General features: G+C 37.3%; 1 protein-coding gene across 1 annotated transcript; it reads right to left on the bottom strand.

The window, feature by feature from the left end:
* Positions 1–6133: 6133 nt before the first annotated feature.
* Positions 6134–16058, bottom strand: LOC461965 (C-terminal-binding protein 2-like). Its single transcript, XM_063811812.1, has 3 exons — positions 15874–16058; positions 10708–10783; positions 6134–8260 (listed from the first exon to the last, which is right to left on the bottom strand). The coding sequence occupies exons 1-3, from the start codon at positions 16056–16058 to the stop codon at positions 7253–7255; spliced, it is 1269 nt and encodes a 422-aa protein (XP_063667882.1). The 3' UTR covers positions 6134–7252.
* Positions 16059–22609: the final 6551 nt, after the last annotated feature.

The following is a 22609-nucleotide window of genomic DNA, read 5'->3' as shown; positions in this document are numbered from 1 at the left end:
TGATGGCAGGGAATCAGTTTTTAAATTGGGTTTTTCAAAATAATTTCAGGGTGCTTTCAACAGTTCAGATTCCTGGGTCCCGTCCTCTGAGATTCTGATTCTAGGTTGGGGAATGGTAATTGAGATATTGGTATTAATTCTAGTGACTCAGTTGTAGGTGATTTGAAAGTCATGCTTAGAGGAACACAACTGTAGTGACTAGAACTATGGTTGGCTTATTGCAAGAGCTTAATAAATATTTTTTATTTATTAAATATTATTAAATATTGACTCTAAAATAAGGGTTTTCTTATGAATAAAGATTTAAATAAATGAATCTGTAATTTAGATAAAAAATTGAATATGCTGAATTGCATTAGAAGGAGAAGAAGGGCTAAGTGTTTTATTCCTTCACTCTAAAATAACTTCTACTTTTTGGGAGGAGGTAACGCTGGTACTCTTTCTTTTACTTTGAGCAGGTCACTAGGTTCATCCACACAGTAGCCAAGCTACATCATATCTCTTGCTCAGGAAGAAGACACGAGTTTAAGGATATTAAAAAGAAAGAAGTGGATGAATCCTTTGATTTATTCCGTATGAAATAGACTATGAAGAAAGGAAATCTAATCTCATGTAATTAGGAGTTATTTTAATTGCATGAACCACAGGCCACATTTCTTTTACAATGACAGATAGTGGCCTTTTAAAAATCTTGCATTGAAAAATCTATTGGCAAATAACTTTTAAACCTCAACTAACTGGCAACTAAGCTCTTTGTCACTTATCTCTGCAGTATTTTCACACTCTGATCACAGAATAACAAGACTAGGAGTAAAGATCATAACGGCATCATAAAAACAGAACCATAAATGTGGACTTCAAGTGAAGTTAATGTTCCATTATGATAGATTACCCATCCCCTTGAAAAGCTCAACTATTTTAAAATCAGTTCTGCTGAATTTTTAATATTCAGGCTATTCCCTGAGAGGGAGCTTTGGGCTGGAGGTCTCCACGGGTATTCACAAGCATTACGTTTGGGTTCATAAAATCTGAAGGCTTCTAAAGTATTAAAACTTTCATGCAAAGCATGCAAAAAAAAAAAAAAAAAAGGAAAATCCACCATCAACGAGTAACTAGTGCTTAAAATATCCATTGTTGTTTTAAAAATTAATTTGAAGGAGACTGTATTTTCATAATTGCTATGAGGTCTTGCCTTAATAGTAACACTATTTTTTCTCTTCTAAGCAAGTTAGATAATGTTAGACTATTGTTATAGGTATGAATATGGACACATATCTGGGAAAGTAGGCTAAAGGGAAGATAACAAGAGAAAATTTGCTCAGTTACTGTCTTGCTGAAAATATTGGGTGTTTCTTTAATATATATATTCTTACCTGCCAATCTAAGTGTCTTGACTGGAAAGTGAATAGTCCATAACAGGTAATTTTGCCTTTTGCCTGGATGTGGATCAGGTTTAGCTGATACTTCTCTAATAGGTGATAACAAACTAAAAGGCTCAAATAAATCCAAAATTCACACGCACTAAGTCTTATTTCCTGTTACTGCAGGAAAGTTTATATTTTTCCTTGCTTACATGTAAGAAGACAGTGTGCACACATGGTCCCCTCTTCTGTAGATTTCTGTGTAGTGTCCTTGCAATCCCAGTCATGAGCATACATAGTGAGGGCTTTGCTTGTGATGTGTTTGTTAATAGGCTAGACTTCACAATATTGCCTTAAAGCACAGAAGAGGGAGCCAGAAACTGGGAGCCAGAAGTTCTATGTCATCTATTTAGCTCTGGACTTTTTTTTTTTTTAATGCAGATGCAGATTTGAGTTAATCATATTCCTTAGCTCATGGTTCCTTATCATTACTGGTCCTGGGGAAGCCCCTCTTTTATTTCTTCATCCTATTTTGTTCCATTTCTCATATCTATTTCCTTCTTCCCTCCAGAAAATAACCTAATGTGTTTGTTATATATCGTTGTGTTTGTATGTGTTCTTGTGAAATGCATATTGCTGTTTCGTGTACTTGCATTTTAAATTTTTATAAATGGGGCTAGGTTATAAATCTCAGTCTGATTTTCTTTGTTTTCCTCAGATACTATTTATGTTGCTGTATGTATTACTGCTGTTCCAGGCTTGTCATTGCTGTATCATTTATTAGTATCTGTGTGGTATTTACTCTGTTTTTAAATTAAATTAAATTACATTTTATAGACACAGGATCTTGCTATGTTGCTTAGGCTAGTCTTGAACTCCTAACCACAAGCATCCCTCCCACCTCAGCCTTCCAAGTAGCTGGGACTACAGGCCTATGCCACTGCACGTGGCTTCAGATACTCTTTTAAAAAACACAATTTTGATGATCTTTTCTCATAATTTATTATTAATTTGTGCATTCCCTATCCCAGCTTTCTAATAATCAAATATATTTTATAAATGAAGAGCCAAATATACCAGGTTGATGGCAAACAGTGGCCTTTAATAACATTTTCCAGTGAGGCTCTGAAATGGCATAGGACTATCACAGCTCTTTGACCAAGTAGAAGACTTCTCTTACTAGGCAAAGATCTACTATACCTGGAGTACTCCATACTACTCTTTCAGTCTTGCCATACTTTGATTTTAGATATAGCCTACTTGATACCATGAGGCTATCCTTTACAAAGCTCATTTTTATTGAAATGTAGAAGCTGCTACATCATATAGAAGCTGTTGGATCAGGGATGTATAAAGAAATATATAAAATTTAACTAACATAAAGCCAGAAGGTCCTGGAGTCAGGCCTGCATTTGACTCTGGTTTGCTTAGTCACCATGCATAGTCGTTAAATGACTTTATCTTTTATTCTTCACAGATCTTGGACTATAACCCAGGATATTTTGAGTTTCTTAAGAAAAAGTGATTACTATTATTAAGTAGAACCAATTCCTTTTCTCTTTTAAGATTTTTGGTTCCTAATGAGAACTATGAATCAGACTGAGGAGGACCTGATCCTGAGAGCAGTAGGCAGTTTCTTCATTCTTTGGAACTGGACCAGGAGGCTATGTGCCTAATCTGCTCCAAAATCATTCCTTTCTGTCTTTCACTGAAGCCTGAACACATTCCAGGAATTAGGTACTAATTAATGTCAACACATTACAGATGAAGAAAGAAGGGAAATTGCTTGGACTCATTCTTGAGAAAATCTTCAGAAATTTGCTTCAGTTAAAGTTAATGTGTGTCTCAGGCAGCACTGAACCAAACTGTAAAATGCTGCAAATGTGGATGAGTGACCTGGAGGTGACCCTTTTGAGAGTCTTGACCAGCATTTGTTTCCATATCCTGTCTATTTTGTCATGATACTGCTTACAGCATTGATGATTGGTGGGATCAGAGAGGGCAAGAATCAAACTATGGCTTCATTAGCTCAAAGTTCTACAGGGCCTACACAAGATTTTAGGACATATTTTTCAAAATGACTTTTCTTATTTTCATTCATTGCTGCTTTATGGATGTCAGGGAACAGCTTTTTAAAGAGTGAAACAAATAGATTGTTACATGGATTTTAGGAAATCTTCATCTTTTAATCAGAAGCAGATTTTAGATCATGTTTTTATGTTTATAAAATTAACAACTGAAAGTTAAAACCCAAAGAATCATTTTGAATGGCCATGATAATAAACGTACTAATATGTCATGTTTGATCCAAAGTTATGAGAATGAGTCCAATATGTGGGATACCAATCAGGGGTGAGACTGTATTGAGGAATGGCAGGCTCATTTTGCAGAAAAATTAGTTGAAGCTATAGTAAGCCACAGTGGGGTTCAATTTTGTGCTCATTGTTCCTTAGGCTTCCTTATTATATTTTTCCACTTTATGAATGCCCTTGATGTGCACTTTACTAAACTTCACCTGATTTGCTTTGCTCAGGCCTTCAACTAACTAGAGAAGATGTTGTACTAGCTAAGTTCTCTATCTCTAATGCTTAGCACAGCACCTGACACACAGGATGGGCCTAAATTGTTGAATAAATGAGGACTGCAGAATAATGGAGATATCCCTATAATGCCACATCAAGTTTTGACCATACTAGTAAATAATTGGAGAACCCATTTTAGTGTGTAGATTTTAGAGTTAAAAAAAACCCTTGATTTCAGTCCCAACATTATATGGTCTTGGATTAGTTACCCCCTTTAAATCTAAATTTCCTCATCTGTGAATTAGAGTTATTAATAGATTAATGGAGAAAAAGGAAGAAGACTATGACAAAGACTTGTTTGACCACATCAACCCCAGTGATTTTCCTGAAATACTGCCTGGAAGCTAAACATTGGGTACACATGGACATACAGAGGGAAATAATAGACCTTGGAGACTTCAAAAGAGGGCAGTGTAGGGAGGAGTGAGGTTGAAAAATTACCAATGGAGTATTATGTTCACTATTCAGGTGAAGGGCTCACTAGAAATATAAAGTTCTAGAAAAATTGGCTTTGGCTTCTAATTAAATGCCGCCTTGATTGTTCTCTAACAGGCTTATTTTTTTCTAAATCTTAATGTGAGGGCTGGAATAAAAGGATTGAGAAGCATGCATTTTCCCTCTATTTTCCCAAGCACCCAGCACAGATTACAATTTCTTAGCCATATTATATAGGGATGAATATGGAAGAACATGAAAATGAAAAAGTCAAGATAAATATGGCTTATTAGAAAATTATCTTTTGAAACTTCCATCTACACATTCGCATTCTGGCAAATAATTGGCATAATTTCCATTGTGTTTTGGTAAACTCCAAAAGATGAGAGAGCTGGGAGAGAAATGAGAGCAATGGAGCAAAGGATGGCAGAACTCAGTCTGGAAAACAAGTAGATTAGAAGGACTGGAGAGAGAAGTCTCCTAGGAGAATAATTTGTTTCTAATAGTGATAGTATGGAGGGGGAGTTTTCTTTTTCTCTCTCTCTTTTTTTAAAGCCGAAAGCACAAAACACACTTTGAAACATTTAAAAGCTGAAAGAAATAGATTTTTTTAAAATTTAAGAATGATGCCATAAACTTATAAGTTGTCTTATAGAGCATGCTTACAAGTGAAAGACATATATTAGACATGTTAAAATAGCTATCTATGTGGATGAGAAAAAAAGGGCTAAAAGGGAGTAAATACATAGATTAGAGGGAGCTTGCTCAGATGACTGGTGATCAAGAGCTTTGAATTGAATATGATTAACTCTTCGTACCTGGGGTCCAATAGAAACCCACTATCACCACCACCGAAACAACAAAATGGAAATACACCGTGTGATGATGCTAGTTTTTTATGGAAATGTGTTTCATTTTACACACTGCAAAATGATGCTTCAGGCTCTGAATTGCCTTGGATTCTTAGGTCCTGGTGTAAGTGTGAGGTATGCGTGCATGTGTAGTGTTTGTGTGTGCACATACATGTGCATAGATACCTATTCTAACATGTTTAATACATATCTTTCCTTACACCAAAGGAAAAGAAGAATAAAGACACCTGCACTTATATGTTTATCACAGCAATATTCACAATAGCACAGTCGTGGAAACAACCTAAGCGTCCATCAATGGATGACTGGATAAAGAAAATGTAGTTTATGTATACCATAGAATGCTACATAGCCATGAAAAGCATGAAATCATTTCTTTTGCCGCAACATGGATGGAGTCAGAGGCCATTATCCTAAGTAAAATAACTCAGAAACAGAAAATTAAATACTGCCTAGACGCTAAACAATGGGCACACATGTACATAGAAAGGGAAATAACGGACATTGCGAATTTTAAAAGGGGGAAGGGTAGAGAGGGGTAAGGGTTGATAAATTTCCAATGAGGTATTATGTTCACTATTCAGGTGAAGGGCATACTAGGAGCCCAAACCTCACCATTACAAAACATATCCATGTAACAAACCTGTAAATGTACCCCTTAGTCTATAAAAATAAAAAAAATGCTGCTGCAGCAAAAAACACAATAATGTGTACTCCATTAAAATACAATTAGATAAGCAGTTGTTATAAGCTTGAAAAGTCTGCCTCTTTTACCAGGGTGAAAAAGTTGGAATCCATACATAGATAATAAAAAGGGAAGGATATAGGAACTTGTCTGAAATGTAAGACAAAGGAAGATAAAACACGATTTTTCTTTTTTTTAACAAATTTTAATTACTTTTTATTGAAAACTGCACTGAACGCTAAATGTCCACCTTTACAATAAACAAATACAGTAATGGTAACTCACACTAAAACAAAACATACTTCTAATAGCCATTATTTTTCTGTTTGGGACAATTTTAAAGTTTTTCTTTTGTCACAAAAGCAGGAATGTACCTATACAAAGGCTCAAAATAGGCCATCTTTTTAAAGAAAAAGGCAATGATTCACAAAAGACTGTGAATAGAACATGTAACTAGTTGATACAAATCTAATAGGATTTGTTAAAATCAGTCACATCTAATACACCTGAAGTGTTCTTGTATAAAATAGCATGTGAAGAAAAGAAGACTTTATCAATGTCTAAAAAAGTGGGTTTTTTCATAGACAATCTGACAAGTTACCATAAAAAGTGTTTCCTGAGACATAAGGAAATGCAACATTATTCTTCTTGAACATTTTAGCTCAAGACTTTCCACTCAATAAAATAGCAGAGGATCTGAAACTGAGAAAATATATTTGAGTACAAACAGCTTGTGGAACTTAATACTTTTTTTTTTTTTTTTGCATCATCAGAGGGTTTTACTGAACTTACAACCAACTTGCCCGCTCAGTATGCAGTTCAGACGTGAGACACTTCTCTGTACAGGAGCCTGTATTGTCTTCAATCCTATGTGTGCAGGTGTCTACCACAGGCAAGCAGTTTTCTCCCCATTTTGTAGTAATGTGATTTTCCTATTAGCAAAAAAGAGGTCACCAGCCCCTGTAGACTTAAGGGACTCAAGTCACAGGGTGGGGATTTCCTCTTAATATTTTTTATTTTGTTGTTTGAACTCTTGATGCAACATTGTAGAGCAGGGTGTTCAGGACCTGCTGTGCCCAACGGACTGATAAAGAAAAAGCTCTATTTATTCTTTGTGATTTGATGCACAGATGAAAAGCTTAACACACAATAACAGAAGTTGGTCGTTAATAAATCACATCCTAGTCTTTCAGCGCTTCCGTAAGCAGACGACATCTTTAGTTTTCTAGCTCTTGTAGTTTTAACACTGCAACATCAATGATGCATATGTCCAGAATCAGTTACAAAGTCCATCCGATTCTTTTTCTCTTAGTTCATCTATTTTTCACTGTCTCTTGGTCCCAAGTGTATCTGAGTGATTACCTTCCGGCATTCTCTGCTATTGCTCGTTGGGGTGCTCTCGATTGTCCCCGTGTTTGGTTGGGAGAGGACGCTTGGGAAGGATGTGCCACTGTCGGGAGGTTGTGAGTCACTGGGATGCCTCCAGGGATGATCCCTTCCAGGGATGATCCCTTCCACGGCTGCAGGGAGTCCTCCTGGAGCCACACCCACGACGCCTGGCGGATATCTGTATGTGGCACCATTGAGCTCAGGATGAATTGCTTGCTGGTCTATTACTGACCAAGGCGCTGATGTGACAAAGAATTCCTTGTTCACACAATTTCTTAAGCTTTCTGGGATGCGACCTGTGATGGCTCGGCGGATTTCTGTGGCAGCTGCCTCCCTCATCTCCAGTGACGCCTGCTCGCTGTACCAGGCAGTGTGAGGAGTGCAGATAAGATTCGGGGCATTTTTCAACGGACCCTGAGCAAAGCTGAAGGGCTCCGACTCATGCATGTCGAGGGCTGCCCCTCGTATCGTGCCCTCCTTGAGGGCTTGTGCTAAGGCTTTCTCGTCCACCAGGCCACCACGGGCTGCGTTCACAAGGAATGCTCCCTGCCTCATCTGCTTTATGGTAAAGTCATTGATGAGGTGGTGGTTATGTTCGTTGACATTGCAGTGCAAGGGGACGCAGTCGCTCTGATACAGCAAATCCTGCAGGGTGTAGACCCTCTGCACGCCCAGGGACCGCTCGACCACATCCTGCAAGTAGGGGTCATAAAATATGACGCTGAATCCAAAGGCTTTGGCTCGAACTGCAACGCCTGCCCCGTGCAACCAAAGCCGTTGAGGCCCAGCGTCTCCCCACGGATGCGGGCCGCTCCCTAGGCCACCTCGCCCATCTGCTCCACGCTCTGAACCCGCGTGCCTTCCCACAGTGCCTGGTACAGCCACGTGTTCCTCCGGTAGAGACTGAGGATGTGGCAGAAAGCAATGTATAGAGTGCTCAACCAGAAATATGGATCATTGGTTTAAGAATCAGAAGATTTAGGTTATGTCAATCTGGCTGTCTCACTTAATCTATCAAAGGAATGGAGCAAGTGAATACAGTGTTTACTTCCAATGGAATAATGAGATTGTGGTCACAAAACGATCTTAAATATCGGACTATATTTACTATGTTTGATATTGCTGACCATTTTATTTCATGTTCGATCAGTTTAAGGTACTCCCACAAATAGGCATGGAGGTATGTGTGTTTTGGTGGATGCACACACTCAGCCTCGGTGCGCTATTACACTATCAAGTTTCCCTCTCCATCCATTCGCTTACTCAGAGACTCAAAAGTTTAGAAAATTTATCCCAAAGGATTATGCCAAAGGCTGTGATACGAGTTCACAAATAAAATGAGGCTGGGCCTGATCTGTGCCCTTTTGGCACTAGGCAGCAGTTGCTTGTCATCCACCTTCACTTTAGTGTTTTCTTATTGATTGCATTTCTTTTCTGACTCTTTCCTCATAAGAGACCCAGAGAAAGAGAGAAGGGAAAGGGTAGGAGGTTGAAGTGTAGGGGAAGAAGGCCATTGTGACATTATTAAGGCCACAGCCAGCTCACATCACTTGCAGGCTGGTGGACAAGTGGTATGGAGAAGGTGCAACTGCCCTACCAAAGCCAGAACTCACAAGCCTGTTTTACTCCTGCGTATATAGCCACGTGCCAACTGAACATTGGAGAGTCTTGCCTAATTGCATATTTTTGGCTCAATTCTACTGGCTTAGGTGTTTGAGGAAGAAAGAGATCCCTTCATATGCAGGCTTATGTATGGAAAATGAGAAATCAGACAGCAGCAATGAAACTTACAAATTCAAGGAGACTTTTTCGTGAGTAAGATTCAGGATATTGAAGAGAATTAAATAAATTCAGGATGGAAGAAATAAGTACATTCTTACACTTGTGTAAGAGTGTGTCCTCATTATACTCAATAGTGTGTTCTCATTCAATATAAGAATAAAAGCTTAGATCTGGATTTTAAAAAATTATTTTTATTGTTAATGTTTATAATACAGAACTAGATATAACAGTTGAATTTATTGAATAAGTTTCTTAGCAAAATATCAGCATTGAAGATTCCATAAACAGTTCCACTTAAAGAAATGTTGTCCAGGGACTATAAATTGATACACAATAAACTTTCTTAAAGTCAATATGAAAATAGATATTAAAAGCCTTAAATTTTTTTTGCCCTGGACACAAATTCTATTTCTAAAAAAGTATTCTAAAAAAATTAAGATTGGTACAATGCAGGCTTTTTTATAATAGAAAAACATTTAAAGTCCCCAAACAGGAGAGTAGTTATGAAAATGATTTTCACTTCCACACAATGAAAATACATAGCTTAATCAATCATGTTATAAAAATATTTATTGTGGTGGAAGAATGGTCAAAAATATTAACTTTGAAATAAATGGCCTATATAACTCTTTGAATAACATGTCAATTTTGTAAAATAGAAATGTGGAAACACCCATAAGGGCTAGGAAAGACATTCAGCAAAATGTAAAACATTTTTCTTTTCATGCCTTTTTATAGTTTCTAAGTTTTTTCTTTGGATGCCTTCTTATGTGAATAAATATAATCACACAAATGCTACTAACAAAAGACTCATTAATGTGTAAAAGCCTGTCTGTCCAGGAGCCCGATGATTTGGTCAAACTCAGATGTGCTCCATGTGATATGTCGTTGGCATGGAGAGAGGTGCATTCAATGAACAGATGCTCACATGTCTCAGGCTTGCACTTCTTTGGGGATTATGTATGTAAAATGATAGATTAGAATTGACTACGATCCTAGGGAAGAATGGTCCTCCTCAGGTTTGCAATCTTGCCTGTCACCCATTACCTGATGCTCACATATAACATAAACGGTCACAAACGATAAATCCATGAAATGAAAGGCACGATTACATTGCTGATAATGAGGAGAGGGGTCTGAGTTTAAATTGGCTATCCTAACTCTGTATTTCCTGATTCTGATGCAATTGAACCCTCAACTTTCTCATATTAAAATGGTTTACATAACATATTTCTAGATACGTACAGAAGCATACGATAAAACAATGTTTTATGGCTAAAGTAAGCAGCTGGATATCATTTTGTTTGATTAGTACAGAAGAGTGGAAGTTCAAACATAAACTGAAATGACTACCTCTTTGTTTAGCTATCATTGACTGTTTCTTTATCACAGTCATATGCAATCCATTGGAAAACGTAGAGGCAATAACAAACACAGCACCAAACTCTATTATCATAAGCATTGCTCCAATTCATAATCCCTATATGGCTATCTCTTGAGGATCAAGGTAAGAGGAACAGCTTCCTACAGTCTACTTTCTGTTATATTGTACAGGGGTTGTTAAAGGCAGACTCAAAATAAGTATTCAAAGGCATACTCACGGACAAAAGTTCTCCACGTACTCTCATTTGGGCCATGAGGATGAATAATTTCAGACAAATCTGCATCTTCCCGCACCTTAATAAACGGCCCTTAAAACTAGAGTTTACAAATGGCATGCATTTCTTGCATGTTGCCTTACATTTGGTTTGGAAATAATAAAGTAAATTCAACCCATTTAATGAAAAAGTTCAAAATAATAGAGTTTGGGTATAATTTTTTTATGTAAAATGAAAGAAAAACATGTTTTTACAAAACAATTTTTATTCTTTTGTTACTTGAGAGAAATATTTTGCTACTGTTCATAGGACTACTTCTACTTTTGTGAAAATAGCCAGTCATGACAGAGTGCTTCCAATAAAGAAATTAAGAGAGTCAAATAAGAACCCTAATGAAATGGGGGAATGTTGAGATTTCAGACTTCTTTTAATCACATCTCTTGATTTCACACAATAAAAAAACATGACTCTGTTCTAGTTAAATATCCTAGCATCAATTGTAAAATATCAGATAATGGCTGGTAAGGTAAAGTGTTATCAGATTACCAAACACTTGCCATGTGTGTTTGACTGACAATTTTACAGCAGGCGTACTGAAATATATTTTGCTTAGCAACTAATGTTAAGAAGAAAACTTTCTGAATATGTCATGGTTGTGAAAACAGATACAGGGAATCTGGAAAAAATTTTACTCTGAAGGGACAACAAAAGTGGGCTTCAAATGAACAGCTTGAATGTAAAGTATGCTACTTCATCTATTAATGAAAGCAAACAAAATTTTATATTTCTAAACAGTTGTGTTGATCCCAACAAAAATAAATGTTGCCTTCAGTTATCAGGGATAACTTAATCAGCTAATTGAGTTAGAATAATTTTTCTTTAAAGATTGTTATTTAAGTCTAAGAACACTTTTATTATCACTATAGCATTCTGTTCTATTTTGATTTTTCTGTACTAGTGATGGAGAAACTGGTTTCCAGCTTCATCCATTTCCCTGTAAAGGACATGAGCTCATCCTTTTTTATGGCTGCATAGTATTCCATGGTGTATATGTGCCACATTTTCTTTATCCAGTCTATCATTGGTGGGCATTTCAGTTGGTTCCAAGTCTTTGCTGTTGTGAATAGTGCCACAATAAACATACATGTTCATGTGTCTTTACAGTAGAATTATTTATAATCCTTTGGGTATACACCCATTAATGGGATTGCTGGGTCAAATGGTATTTCTAGTTCTAGATCCTTGAGGAATCGCCACACTGTCTTCCACAATGGTTGAACTAATTTACATTCCCACTACAGTGTAAAAGCGTTCCTATTTCTCCATATCCTCTCCTGCATCCGTTGTTTCCTGACTTTTTAATGATCACCATTCTAACTGGCATGAGAGGGTACTTCGTTGTGGTTTCGATTTGCATTTCTCTAGTGATTAGTGATGATGAACTTTTTTTCATGTTTGTTGGCCACATAAATGTCTTCTTTTGAGAAGTGTCTGTTCATAACCTTCACCCACTTTTTGATGAGATTTTTTTTTCTTGTAAATTTGTTTAAGTTCCTGTAAAGTCTGGATATTAGCCCTTTGTCAGATGGAAAGAGTGCAAAAATTTTCTCCCATTCTGTAGGTTGCCTGTTCACTCTGATGATAGTTTCTTTTGCTGTGCAGAAGCTCTTTAGTTTAATTAGATTCCATTTGTCAATTTTGGCTTTTGTTGCCATTGCTTTGGTGTTTTAGTCATGAAGTCTTTGCCCATGCCTATGTCCTGAATGGTATTCTCAGCAAACAAATACAGAACAGAAAACCAAACACCGCATGTTCTCACTCATAAGTGGGAGTTGAACAAAGAAAACACATGGACACGGGGAGGGGAAGATCACCTACTGGGGCCTGTCAAGGGGTGGGGTGCTAGGGGAGGGATAGCATTAGGAGAAATACTTAATGTAGATGACGGGTTGATGCGTGCAGCAAACCACCATGGCATATGTATACCCATGTAACAAACCTGCACGTTCTGCACATGTATCCCAGAACTTGAAGTATAGTAATAATAAAAAAAGACCCCTCAAAAAACTGGTTTGTATAATCTTTAGAAATCTTTATTCAAACATAAACTGCAGGAAAGAGTTAAGAAAAATGGGAAGTCATTTTATCTTTTTCAATCTTGCAGAAATTGTATTTTAGACTTTTTAAATAAACACAACAAATAATGACCATATCCTTGAACTAACAAAACAGGTGAAACTGGCATTTTTCATGATAAACTCTAAGATGCACTCAAAACCCAAGTCAGGACAGTGACAGTGTAATTCCCAGGTGTTGGTTGGGAAAGGTTCCTGCAGCTAAGAATTAAGTTTATTTTTAAACTTTTTTACCCAAATATACATTCTCAGGCCTAATTTTCACATCCATTCTTTTGCTTCTGATTGGCTCTGGCAACAATAGACTTTAACAAGAACAAGGTTTTTTTTGTTAAAACTATTTAAATTAAACCACAGTGTGGTATAGAAATATAAAAACCTAACTTTTTTGTTTGAAAAATACTAGAAAAATGTCTTTTTATCATTTAAACAACCTTGTAGATCAAGTGACTACATTTCAAGTTAATCACCAATGAATAAAAATGAACTGCAATTTTGAGGTTTTTTTCCCTGTTAGTTTCTACCTAATATTTTGCAGATTTTTTTCCCTAAAGTTATTCAGCTTTGACTCACATACAGTTATCAGCCTGGTACAGGAGCTCCCAAAGAATGATGCATTCATTTAGTGGCCTCTGTCTTCTTTCTAAGCAGCCTGAGAGAAACAATTGTTTAGTCTCTTTTCTATGCTATTCTTTGACTCAGTGGGAAGAGACTGGCCTCTGGACCTCTCTTCCTGGCCTGCCTCTTTCTAACCTTCCCAGTTCAGTGTGAGGAACACAAAGAGATTGATGAGCCTGGGGTACACCTTCTTCCACTCAGCAGTGCACAGCTGGGAAGGAAGGCAGAAAAATTCTGCTCACAGACCACACAAAGTACTCCCCACCAGGCCACAGCTGTGACCAGCCAACAATTCTTCCCCTGACACCCAAGACCCATATTTCATAGTCTAAGAATAGACGAGCTTACACTGATCAAGAGTGTAGGAGGTTGACATGGCTACCCTCAGATGGCTGGGGCTCAGATGCATAAAGATGTCATGAGATCTGGTTTTAATTGAAATGCAAGCATTCACCACACGGTATTTTATACACAGGGCCATTTTACCTTATATGGGTAACAGTATATATTTTGGCAATGTCACAAAACAAAACAAAACAAAACAAAACAAGACAAGACAGTGGGTATGAGTTGGAACAAAAACTTAACAGCATCTGTAGAAAAGAATTATATCTAACAAAATATTATATAGAAACATGATATTCGTGTTTTTGACTATTATACAGATTTAACATGCCAGTGTAAAAAATTATTGTATGATTGATTGCTATTTTATCCATTTGTAGTAAGGTGATACTCCTAGAGCTAAATTTTCTTGTGATTGACATGTTAACAACTGAGAAATTTCATTTTGGTATTTTTTATTACCTTTTGGTACTAGGATTTCTTCTTTGAGAAAGTCTGAATAGTAAAACAAAACTGCTACAATATTTTTATTATCATAGTACCACAAAGTAAACATTGAGAACTGACTCACCGTCCAACTGATGTAGAAAGATCAAAGAAGACTCATATTTTAACCTTAAGTGAAGGCTTGTGTGGAGATAAAAATTAGAACATCAGATCAATCCTAAAATACAACTTATTTAGTCTATTTCTCCCTTTCAAGGTTTAAAGTAGAAAGCTTTCATTGGCAAATTAGTCCAGATGTTGGCTTAGAATAAAATCCAACTTCCATTAGGAAATGATATTTGTTTTTAATTTCTAACAGATCTGTACCTTCTCTTGACAAAATGTGAGACCTTCATATTTGCAAATGTGCTGCTGGTGTATGGAGCAGGACTGAAACTTGACAGTTCTATTTTATGCAGCCTTTGTAGAAATGTTTTTTAGGTGGGCATATTGCAAGATAAAATGCAAATACAGTCTGGCTTTATTGTCGGTAGAGGAATAGTTGTGCCCTTGGATATAGCTAATTATGTCTGTGCCTTTGACAAGAGGAGAATTTATAGTTGAAGCAGTGTCCTTTCCTGTCCTGAACAGAACAAATCTCACTTTGCTATGGCCACACACTTTGCCTAGACATAAAGTAGGCTACATAAACAGAGAAGGTAAAAGATATGACAAATTATTATCTTACTTATCTGCATATTGTTGACTAATTGTTGAGTAATTAAAAGCTGTGTTCGGTGATCACTGTGATCCAAGTCCGGATAAACTTGATATTCAGCTTCTGGGCGGTTGTGAGAACATGTTCTAGATCACTCTCACACCAGATGTTGGTGCTTCTCTGAGAAGCTTCATTGTTGACTCAACAGAATTCAGGGCATCTTCAGAAACCCTATGTTACCTGGATGACACTTGTCAGTCTACACGGGGGTTAAGGGGAAGGGGGATAGATCTACAATTGCTATCCCCAAAGAATTAATTATAGCCAGGCGCAGTAGCTCATGCCTGTAATCCCAGTACTTTGGGAGGCCAAGGCAGGTGGATCATGAGGTCAGGAGTTCAAGAGTAGCCTGGCCAATATGGTGAAACCCCATCTCTACTAAAAAATACAAAAATTAGCCGGGCATGGTGGCATGTGCCTGTAGTCCCAGCTACTTGGGAGGCTGAGGCAAGAGAATCACTGGAACCCGGGAGGCGGAGGTTGCAGTGAGCTGAGATCACGCCACTGCACTCCAGCCTGGGCAACAAAGTGAGACTCCATCTCAAAAAAAAAAAAAAAAAGAAGAATTAATTATAAAATCTAAGTGTTCTTTAAACTTTGCCACTGATGTGATTTAGTTATAGTCGCTTTTGCCTCATTTGTCCAAGGAAGAGGCAAAAACAAAAACAAAAACAAAACCCTTAAGTGTAAGAAGCTATCACAGACTAGAGCAAAGAGGGTCACCTGGTGTAAAGAGGGCAGCAAAGCCCAGCTACAGACAAACCATCTTCCCTCATGGTGAGAGTTACTCTTTGGGACAGTGCTCCTTGCCCCATTTATCCTCTGATAACTCATAAACTTTAATACCATCTGCTTCCTCATACTCACCCTGCTCTTAGGTACCTGGATTCTGTTTCTGAAACCTGGTCCTCTTCAATGACTGGATTCTTGTCTGCAGAATTCACTCTCATAGTCATCAATTCTCTGGCCTCAACTCCCTTCTGACGACTAGACTTCATCCTGGAATTCTGCCACTGGATCCTTTTCTGACCACTTTCTCTTGCAAGATTCATTCCTCACTGTCTGCCACCTAATCTAGAACTCAAAATATGGAGGTCAGTGCCTCCACATGGAACTTTTGCAGGTCCAGCTCTGGTCTGAGCCCTCAGTTGGGTGTTGACATCAGGTTTGAAACCTTGCATGGGTCACATTGGTTCAACAAAAGGAATCTGAGTAGATGGGTTGGGCCTCCAGCTGTAGGCCATGCTGGGAAGCTGTGGCTCTGGTGCTCCTGTAGTTATGTGAGTGTGAGTGTATGAGTATGACAGTGAAGGAGTGTGTAATAGGGAGAATGAGTGTGTATGACTATGGGCGTGTTAGAGTGTGTGAGAGTTAATGTGTGCAAGTAGGAAGTGAATACACCAAGAAAGCCTTTGCTGGCAGCAAAGTCTGAGAGAAGTGGTAGACCAGAAGGATCATTAGACTGGAAGATAAGTGACCCAGGTTCTATTCCTGCTTCTGTTACCACTGCGCTGTGGGACTCAGAGCAAGCCATTTTCTGTTTCTTTGATCAGGATATGAAAGTCCTATAACTCAAGTTACTACAAAAAGTAATATAAAATCTCTGTCATGATTTCACTTAGTCTGCCTAACTTTATTTTAGAAGTTGAACAGAGAGCTGGCTATTTTAGAGTAGAACATAGAGAGGAGGCTAATGTTGAGAAACCCAAAGACAGGCTCAAGTCCCCTTGTCACACACTTTCTGGATTACTGTTAAAATAGTACAGGAATGGAGACTGAACAAATACTGGCCCCACCCTAGGTTAAAGGCGGACATCTATGGTGATCACGTGATGTCAAAAGGAACACAAACTCCCCAGTCTTCCTTTGTTGGCCCCTTGACCTGGAATGTCCCTCTCTTAAATTTTCCTGAAATGCAGACATAAGATTAAATCTATCTCCCTCTCTTCTTGATTTAAAAAGTGCTTCAACTCTTTAATAAAAAGAACGGGGTGAACAGGAGACATTCATGCCATCTTAATTTGAGAGTAAATGGAACATGGCCCTGAGTGGCCTCCATCAATTATAACGAAGAAAATAGGCTTGGCACACTTTTCTTCTTCCATTGACTGTATTGATGGCGTTTACAGACATCTAGATAGAAGGCAGGTCCAAGAAACAACAAACATTAAGCAATCTTCTCTTTCTTGGCTGCTAAAAATAAATAGTAATTTAGCTGCAGTGCTGTCTGAAGACTCAAACCAAAACCAGAGGCAAATGTAAATGTCCCCTCTTTTAATAAGAAGTCATTAATAAGTTCATATGTCTCCATTCTAACTCAGGTTGGGTAATGAGATGATCAATTTAAAGCAACTTAGATGAAAGAGAGAAGCAGATTTGTAAAGCAAATATACTGGAGGGTCATATCCTCCTGTCTCTATCATTTGAACCTTAGACCATTAAAGCAGGAAGGGATTCTCAAGATGAACAAGAATAAATATGAGGAAGACCTAGGAGACTGGGGCTCAAGGGGTTAAAATGGCAGCTACAGGATCACCAGCAGTTTTGGGCTATGATATTCTGTCTCTCAGATTGAAGCCTTTGCCACTATTGTCTGTTGTTTGTGATGTCATTATGCTTTAGAAAAGCCAAACATTTTTCCCAGGGTTGAGTTTTTAAGTAGAAATTACTGTGGCATTTCAACATTCCTTTTAAAAAGTTCCTTCCTTGGTTTGACATCTATTGTCCTTGCAGGATTTCCCACCTGTCCCTCTCCTCTCGACCTCAGGCTTTCCCAACAATAAAAGTGTATAGCTCCTGCCTTCCTTTTCCTCACAGACTCCCCCTCCCTGAGCATCTTCAGTTTCTTTCTTGGTGTCTGGTTTTCCCCTTTTTTCTCTCCAGGCACATGGTAGCATCTCCAGTTCCTAAACTCTCCATGCACAGCTCAATTGTCCTGATTTCCAGAGAGTCATTTACATCTGTGGTTCCCAAAGTGTGACCCCCAAACCAGCAGCACCACACCACCTGGAAACTTGTTAGAAATTCAAATTCTCAGATCTCAGACCAGATCTACTGTACTGAAAACTCTGAGGATGAGGCCAGGTAGTCTGTTTTGGTAAGCCCTCCAGGTGATTCTATTCCCTGCTCTTGTCTGAGAACCACTGATCTATGTTATTTTCTGGTAGCATGAGCTCAAGCATGAGGGGTCTGTGTAGGACTCCTTGTATTCAAATCCTACTTTCTGGCTGTGTACTTTGGGTAAATTACTTAACCTCTCTCTGCCTCATATTACCCATCTGTGAAATGAGGCTAAAAATAGACTTTGCCACAGAGATATGTTGTGTGAGGATACAATGATAACAGTTATGTATGTAATGTACTTAGCACAGAGCAAAGCCTAGGAAATGCTAAAAAATATTAGCCCTTGCTCTTTCATAAGATACTTCTGCTCACAGAATATGAAATGTAAATCATTTTCCTTTCCCTATCATACCTTCATGAAACTTGTAAACAAATATTAATCAATAATGATACCATGTTACTTAAGATGTAAATTGCATTCTGAATCAAGTTCTGATATTATCAGTTTCTATGAAATTACATTCATGTTTGCATGTAAATAGTTATATGAATATTTAATTTGAATACTTCAACAGCCAAAAAAAATGATGACACAAAAATTCGAAAGAACCAATTTAGAGAAAGCCATTTTATTGGCACATAGGAGTAAACTCAGAAACAGGTTTACAAGTTTGTTCTTGTAGGAGCTGATACCTTTAAAGGAAAACACATATACCACAGTTTTTTTTTTTGCTAATAATAAAGCACCCTGGTCTTTTTCGGTCTAGGGCAACTGTAAACTTGCCAGTGCAGAATGTCCTTGAGGTAAAAAAGCAAACTCAACTATTGGAGTGGGACTCCACAGGCAACTCTTCAAATATGAATATGCTTCATTTTTCTTTAAGTGATATAAATTCCTATTAATTGATAATACTAAATATTCAGTCACAATTGCTGCTATACTTGCAATTATCAAAGAATGAGTTCATACTTCACATATAAAATGATCCATATATATTTCAAAAAGTAAAGTTATAGAATTCCTTTTGTAGACCATTTATATATAAGATCTCCTCACCCAATGCACCCAATGCTACAATGTAGTTCTTTCCCTTCCACGCAAATTTCAATCCTTTAAAATATCATTTATTATACTTTATTAAAAATCTAAATACATGATTACTCTCACAATGAAGAGAGCCATTAATTAGCAGAGAGCTTTCTAAGTAATACTCAAATTTTAAATTAGATATTATTTTCTAGAATGGTAATTGTCATTAATAGATACTACAATTTTAAAGTTCATGTTACCTGGAACATATGTACAGTGTATGGTCCTAGTGAAATGGCTCAGAACTGTAGCAAAAATAAGAAGCCTGCCCAGAAAGAAAGTTTTTAAAAGACAGGGCAAAAACTTTATGTGCAAAACATTTTTTTTTTTTGTAAGTCAGTGGTAAAGTCCTCAGCTGTGAACATGCTGGACATAAGGTTATGCAATTGTGGTTAAGGAAATATGGTGGTTGTTAATTTAATTCATAGCTGACCCAATTTCCGTTTATATAAAATATGCTTTGCAGCAGTCATCAGGAGACCACTTTGACTTTAGTTTAAATGGAATTTCCTAGCCTTTTATGATATTTCAAATTTTCACTAAAAGATAGAAGAATTTTGTTGAACTGTATAAAACATATGGTTTAAACAGGGAGAAAAATGTGTAGGTAAAGTTTTACACTATTTCAACAAAGATTGATATGCAGCATTGTACGAGCAATTCTAGGACAAGAAAATACACATAGTGGAGTGGAATCCATAGAAAAACAAGTCTAAAAATCAGACATGTGAATGGGAGTTGTTCCATTTGGAGGACATAATTATAAGCACAGTTCTATGAGCTTTTTCTAAGGCATTATAATTCTGGTCCTAAACCATGCTGTTTATTGCTAGGGAGGAGAACTGGAAATCAGAAATCCTCATTCTGGTCCCAGGACACTTAATAAGATGTCGACAATTCTCTTTGGCCTGGTATGCTTCAATGGGATTAATTGTTGTTAATTTTATTAGTAATCATCTTGGAATAAAGAATCTGTGTTTGAATTCCTATTGTGAAATCATTTCTTTTAAAAAATAACAGAAACCACTGTTAAGATTGAAACACAGAGGATAATGGAATCAAAAGAGCTAAAAGAGCTCTGCTATAAAAGAATAGATTTATAAAGACAAATAGTGCCAGACAGACTTGATAGCTTTTTCAATAGAATTAAAAACTTACTGAGCACAATGACTGTACCTTAACACACATATATTTATATTTTTGTAACCCGTTTGATACAGTATCTCAATAAATCTTATTTGCCAATCTAATTAGCATTGGCTTTGCTGTGTGCTCTGTCACATGGACTGAGAACTGGCTGGAGGACAAATCCTAATGACGCAGGGCAATGTGTTGACTATAGGGTCAGCATGAGGTCTGGTTTTGTTTAATGCCTTTATTAACGATCAGGAAGAAAGAGCAAATAATCCTTGAATGAAATAATATTTTAATGACAGGCACATGGGCTGACTGGAGAGCACAATGAAGTAGAAATGTATAAACACCAGTTCCAGGGTTGCTACTGATTTGAAGGAGGCCAGTCACTTGATTTTTCTGGATCTGTTTCCCCATGTGGGAAATGGAGATAATGGCATTCTTGTGAGAAAGCAAAGATAAGATTTTATGATTTCAAATAAAAAGTGTAATAATGCCCCGTCTGATAATATTTGGCTCTTATCTACTGTTTACAATACTTGTTAGAAATCACTTTAATATGGCAGAACGTAGGGTAGGGTCAGTGTCAGAAAGGAGCAGAACAACATTGTCCAGGGACAACACATTTGGAGGACAAATGGCTAAACCACCCTGAAAAAGACTTTGCAAATAGATGAAGGCAGCTTAGTATAGGAAGCTGAATACCAAGAGAATCTTTTGTGGAAAACTAGATGGAAGAGTAAAGGATGATGTGGAAGAGGATAAAGCTGTCTTGCTGTGTTTGGGGATGGAGAAAGGACTCCAGGGAGACCTTCCTCATTTTACTACTTGTTTTTCTTCTGGTCTTCAGAAATTGTATACATGGAAGATGTGTGTATACCAAAGTATTATTTAATTGTTGTTTAGTTTTTATATCAGAAATTTAAGTTGTTTAAATGCAAAGGTAAAAGCCAGTAGACTATTTCTGGTAAAGCCGTACAAGTGATGGTCTTGGTGGAGCCACTTCTAGCCTGATGTAGTTGCAGTGTTAATGACAGTTTTCTCAGTTTATACAGGGGCACCTGGCTGAGGTTCGGGTGCTCATTTACAGAAACAAAGCTAAAACTAATTTACAGACAGAACCTTTTTTTTTTCCATTGAGAAATAGGATTACCAAACAGACTAGAATACTTGTGACAGCTGGAGAGCCTTTATCCTTTTTAGAAGGAAAGAATCTCAGGAACTAAATTAACATTAGAAGACAGTTCTTGCACTGTGAAGCAGGAAGCTCAAACTAACCTGATCCTAAGTATTTCCAGGGTGCTTATGACAAATATAGATCTGTGTCTCAGCTCAGACCTATCAGAGAAGAACTTCCAAAAAAGCCAAAGTAATTGCAATGATCAGGCAAGTGTGAGAAATCTCAAGGTTGAGTAAAGGGAATTGGATTGTCTTAAGGGATAGTCTCATCAATCTACTGTGCAGCCGTAGCTAATAAAAAGTATTCCTTCTAAGCTGATCCAGAATATTTATACTGACTTATGCAGAGAGGCTCCCCCAACCCACCGTAGACCCAAAGATTGCATAGAAAATAGACTAGCTATTGTTTTTTTCATTTTTCTTACCAATTAGCAAAGGCTAAGGTTAGTACTTAAGAATCTCATTTTACAATTTCTAAGAGTACAGCTTATTTTTCATGAGTTATTTATTTTCAATTTACTTATAATTTTTATCCTGTTTGTTTCCAAAAACCAATTTGAGGATTACATTTCAAATTGCATTTCTAGTGAGGGTTGAGGAAAAGGAACTTTCTGAATTCCTGCTGTGACTAGAGGGGTCCCATTGACATTCTTACAGAGTTGAGGCTAAAATTCACCCTTCTCTCCTGTAAGACATTGTTCTTTATACGATGCCACAAACACCTATTTTTTTTTTTTTTGAAGACAGGTATAGCTATGCAAAATAAGGTACAAATTTGAGGAAACATTTCCTGTACATTTGCAGAATTGTAAAAATGGCAGAAATGTTAGAGAAGGACTGAGTAGGCATTAGTGAGCAGGTATAAAGATATTCTCATACATCTTTATGTCCTATAGCCTCAGAGAAGAGCAAGGACCTCTGCCTGACTAGGAGTTACCTCTTTGCCAGGGCTGCAATCAGTTCAGCACAGTCCCTGTGCGTGGAAGGGACTATGAGGGTAGAAATTATTTTCTCATAATACACATTTTTGTTTCTACTTCTTTCAAAGTCAAGCCATCTGTCTTAGTGTTTTCATGCTCCTATAACAATATACCTGAGACTGGATAATTTATACAGAACAGAAATTTATTTTTCACA

The sequence above is a fragment of the Pan troglodytes genome, chromosome 4, assembly GCF_028858775.2.
Source record: "Pan troglodytes isolate AG18354 chromosome 4, NHGRI_mPanTro3-v2.0_pri, whole genome shotgun sequence".
In the NCBI taxonomy this organism is placed as follows: domain Eukaryota; kingdom Metazoa; phylum Chordata; class Mammalia; order Primates; family Hominidae; genus Pan; species Pan troglodytes.
The sequence above is the reverse complement of the archived record's forward strand: the minus strand, read 5'-3'. Positions and strand labels throughout refer to the sequence as shown.

Bases quoted from the DNA above. Each gene is read 5' to 3' on its own strand.
- LOC461965 (XM_063811812.1), bottom strand. From the start codon at position 16,058: ATGAATCTTGCAAGAGAAAGTGGTCAGAAAAGGATCCAGTGGCAGAAT. The intron at 10,784-15,873 runs GTGAGTATGAGG...CCGTTTATTAAG, and splicing joins TCCAGGTACCTAAGAGCAGG to GTGCGGGAAGATGCAGATTT. The intron at 8,261-10,707 runs GTGAGTATGCCT...TTTCTGGTTGAG, and splicing joins TACGTGGAGAACTTTTGTCC to CACTCTATACATTGCTTTCT.